The 4,803-nt window shown below is 45.6% G+C and overlaps 1 protein-coding gene across 1 annotated transcript; it reads right to left on the reverse strand.

Annotated features, from left to right (window-relative positions):
- Window positions 1–672: 672 nt before the first annotated feature.
- LOC138369601 (uncharacterized) lies at window positions 673–3,939 on the reverse strand. The gene is made up of 2 exons (XM_069333024.1): window positions 3,914–3,939; window positions 673–1,402 (listed from the first exon to the last, which is right to left on the reverse strand). The coding sequence occupies exons 1-2, from the start codon at window positions 3,937–3,939 to the stop codon at window positions 673–675; spliced, it is 756 nt and encodes a 251-aa protein (XP_069189125.1).
- Window positions 3,940–4,803: the final 864 nt, after the last annotated feature.

Below are 4,803 nucleotides of genomic sequence, written 5' to 3' on the forward strand. Positions count from 1 at the left end.
GACCAGCAAACTGCACGCAAGGCAGACACACAGACCCGCAGACTGCACGCAAGGCAGACACACAGACCAGCAAACTGCACGCAAGGCAGACACACAGACCCGCAGACTGCACGCAAGGCAGGCACACCAGTGAAAAACTGGATTATAGAGGTCCTAGCGCCCTCGCAGCTGACGCCATCTTGTGGGACTATAAATCGAAGAATTATTTTGCTTAATTTTCCTTATTAACCTAATGCATGGCGACTAAATTATTTTATTCTAATAAAAATATGTCCAGATTTCTATTTTTACGTCATGAACGAAACCATGTGAAATTAAGAAACAAAATTATACTTAATAGTGTTATTCCATTGAACTCCATATTCAATGGAGTTATATTATTACTCTCTATTACTCCATAGATATTCAAACATTTTTACAATATAATTTATTATCAAAAAATTAATGTTATTAACGAAAATATAACATCAGTAAGTCGATATACATGAGAGTCGACACAGGTGTAATTACCTAAGTGTAATTACCTAAGTGTAGTTACAGGATGAGAGCTACGCTCGTGGTGTCCCGTCTTCCCAGCACTCTTTGTCATATAACATATAAGGTGTGAGTGGACACAGGTGTTGGTCGACACAGGTGTAGGTCGACACAGGTGTAGGTCGACACAGGTGTAGGTCAACACAGGTGTAGGTCAACACAGGTGTAGGTGAACACAGATGTAGGTCGACACAGGTGTAGGTCGACACAGGTGTAGGTCGACACAGGTGTTGGTCGACACATGTGTAGGTCGACACAGGTGTAGGTCGACACAGGTGTAGGTGAACACAGATGTAGGTCGACACAGGTATAGGTCGACACAGTTGTAGGTCGACACAGGTGTAGGTCACCACACAGGTGTAGGTCGATACAGGTGTAAGTCAACACAGGTGTAGGTCGACACAGGTGTAGGTCGACACACAGGTGTAGGTCGACACAGGTGTAGATCGACACAGGTGTAGGTCGACACAGGTGTAGGTCGACACAGGTGTAGGTCGACACAGGTGTAGGTCGACACAGGTGTAAGTCAACACAGGTGTAGGTCGACACAGGTGTAGGTCGACACAGGTGTAGATCGACACAGGTGTAGGTCGACACAGGTGTAGGTCGACACAGGTGTAGGTCGACACAGGTGTAGGTCGACACAGGTGTAGGTCGACACAGATGTAGGTCGACACAGGTGTAGGTCGACACAGGTGTAGGTCGACACAGGTGTAGGTCGACACAGGTGCAGGTCGACACAGGTGTAGGTCGACACAGGTGTAGGTCGACACAGGTGTAGGTCGACACAGGTGTAGGTCGACACAGGTGTAGATCGACACAGGTGTAGGTCGACACAGGTGCAGGTCGACACAGGTGTGTGAGGTCTCTGCAGAAAGTTCCGTTACTGAGAAACTCTGAAATAGCAAGACTCTGAACGACGTAGATTAATTACTTGATGAAGATTAACTCACCACAAGAGGCGGCAGCGTCACCTCATGTCACCTACTCGGTGACATGAGTAGCCCCGTAGGTGACAGATGTTTGGAGTGAACGTGGTCTTTGGTCGTGTTACATCTTGAAGTGTCTCTAGGTCCTGTGAACGACGCAACCGGAGACGGCCAAAATGTCAAAACGGCCAACCGGAGACAGTTTGACTCCTCGGGGTCAAACAGTGGGCGAATCAGGTTATTGGAAGGTCATACGAAGGTCAGATCACCAGCATTATAACCTAGAGGTGCCCCGCCATGTTGTTATTGTTTAATAAGATTCGCTACTTGGAATAAAAAGTTCTAAGTACCACGGGCTATGGTGAGCCCGTAGTGGACTTACCTGGCACAGGAGAGGGGCTGTAACTGTGGTATCCACCAAAAAATGAGCTTTAAACTGAAGCAAACTAATGAGCAGATTATCTCATAATCACACAGTGAAATCACAATAACGTACACCCGTTAGCTTGGGCCGCCACCTCATAATTGTGTACAGGTCTTGTCAACCAGTAATGAGTATAAGTGAGGCGCCTCGCTCCCTCACACTCACACACAGGACGCTGGTCGCATCCCGCTCGTCCTGCTTCAATGATTTTCTCACCCTGTAATCAGAAGTATAAGCGAGAGCTTCGGTTGAAGGGATGCCCGGTGATTGATATTGTAGCCAACCAGGTTTTCCCTCCTCCCCCTGCCAGACATCCCTGCCCGCCTCCAGCAGTATAGCGAACACCTGTGGGTGTTCTGCCTCTTGGCTGCTTTGGTCACGACCTGCCAGCGCCACGCCAATCACTGGTATAGTGGTTGTGGTATTAGACGGCCAATGGGCAGACCCTGATTGGGTCAACCATCATCAAATCATGAAAGGGATGCGAATATAATATATCAGAGAAGTTACGTAAACCCTTAACAGAAGAATCCGTGGTTCAGTCAGGCATGTAATGAAGAAAACCCATTAAGTACAAGAACATGGAGAAACTACTGAAATAACAGAACACCAGAGAGCAGGGAGAGATACCAGAGGGCCAGGAATGAGTACCTCAGAGTGAGGAGAGAAGCAGAGAGACAGTATGAAAATGACATCACGAATAAACCCAAGACCCAACTAAAACTGCTCCACAGCCACATCAGGAGAAAAACAACAGAGAATGAAAAAGTGATAAAACTGAGAAAAGAGGAGAAAAGATTCATAGAGAATGATAAGGAGGAATGTGAAGAACTCAACAAGAGATTCTAGGAGGTCTTCATAATAGGGTAAGGAGAAGTCCCTGTACTAAGAGAGGAGGTGACAAACCAAGCAACCTTGGAGGAATTTGAGCTCACCAGTGATGAGGTCAAAAGAAATCTGTTGGAGCTGAATGTGACAAAGACTGTTGGGCCTGACACAATCTCACCATGGATAATAAAAGAGGGTGCAGAAGGTAAAAAATATACAATAGAGTGACAGGCAAGAGGCACTGAACTACAGGTCAGTTCCTCTAACTTGTATGTCATGCAAGGTGACGGAGAAGATCGTGAGGAAAAGGCTCGTAGAGCATCTGGAGGGAAAGAGTTTTGTAACACCACCAGCATGGGTTCAGGGATGGTAAACCGTGTCTCACAGGCTTAATAGAATTCTATGACCAGGCAACAAAAATTAGGCAAGAAGGAGAAGGGTGGGCAGACTGCATTTTAGTTGACTGTCAGAAAGCCTAAAACACAGTATCCCATAAAAGGATGTTATAAAATTTACAGAAACACGTAGGAATAAAAGGTAAGTGCTCAAGGGGATAAGGGAGTATCTAAGCAACAGGAAACAGCGAGTAACTGTGAGGGGGAGGGGGAAGACATCAGAGTGGCGAGATGTCACCAGCGGGGTCCCACAGGGCACTGTATTTGGACCCATCCTGTTTCTGATATATGTAAACGATCTTCCAGAGGGTATAGATTCATTCCTCTGAATATTTGCTGATGATACAAAAAATTATGAGAAGAATCCAGACAGATGAAGATAGACAGAGACTAAAGGACGACCTGGACAAACTGGAGGAATGGTCTAAAAAATGGCTAGTAAAACTCAACTCAAGAATGTGTAAAGTAATGAAATTAGGCGAAAGGAGCAGAAGGCTGAACACAAGGTACCATCTAGGAGGTGAAATTCTACAAGAGGCAAGTAGAGAGAAAGATCTGGGGGGTTGATATCACACACAAGTTTTACATGACTTGTAAAAGTAATACAACCTGATTTTTTTTCTAAATTCACAGGAAGTCTGGAGTCAGTCCAGGTTTTACATATGACCCACAAGCACTCGGGTGAAAGGGCAGACTTCCTGTGATTTCAGTAGAAATCCTTTTGTATGACTTTTTACACGTTCCCGTGGTCTAGTGGTAGAGTATGCGACTTGGCAATGTCAAAGTCGTAGGTTCGCGCCTACCTCATTGCACTAGTGGCTTTTCGCATTGTGTAAGGAATCATTCAGAACCTTGTATACCACTTATGTCAAACCAATCCTGGAGTATGCAGCTCCATATCTAGTCCATACCTAGTTAAACACAAGACAAAGTTAGAAAAGATTCAAACTATACATACAAAAGAAAAATATGCCACCAGACTAGTCCCAGAACTGAGAGGTATGAGCTACGACGAAAGACTACGGGAGCTGAACCTCACGTCCCGGGAAAACAGAAGAGTAAGGGGAGACATGATCACCACCTACAAAACAAAATTCTCAGAGGGTGGACAAAGGTGGACAAAGACAAACTATTTAGCATAGGTGGAACACGAATAAGGGGAAGCAGGTGGAAACTTAGTGCCCAAAGGAGCCACAGGGACGTTAGAAAGAACTTTTTCAATGTCAGAGTAGTTAACAGATGGAATGCATTAGGAAGTGATGTGGTGGAGGCTGACTCCATACACAGTTTCAAATGTAGGTATGATAGAGCCCAGTAGGCTCAAAAATCTGTACACCAGTTGATTGACAGTTAAGAGGCGGGACCAAAGAGCCAGAGCTCAACCCCCCGCAAGCACATCAATTGTTGTTGTTTCAGATTCAGCTACTGGGAACACAAAGTTGCAAGTAGCATGAACACCAAGGTGAGTACTCCTTACATTATTTTGCTTTCCCACCCAAGCTGTTTCTTTCCCTTCCGTTCCACCCCACCCCTTTCCTTCCATCCTCTCCTCCACCTGTCAATACAACCCCCTTTCCCTTCTCCCTTGCTCAGGACCCCCTCCCCCACCTCCCCCTATGCCATCTTTGCCTTACTAACCACGACTTTCTCTTTTTTTGTCTCTTATTATCTCTTACTCTCTCTGTCTTTCTCT

This window comes from Procambarus clarkii, chromosome 29 (assembly GCF_040958095.1).
Source record: "Procambarus clarkii isolate CNS0578487 chromosome 29, FALCON_Pclarkii_2.0, whole genome shotgun sequence".
NCBI classification, from domain to species: domain Eukaryota; kingdom Metazoa; phylum Arthropoda; class Malacostraca; order Decapoda; family Cambaridae; genus Procambarus; species Procambarus clarkii.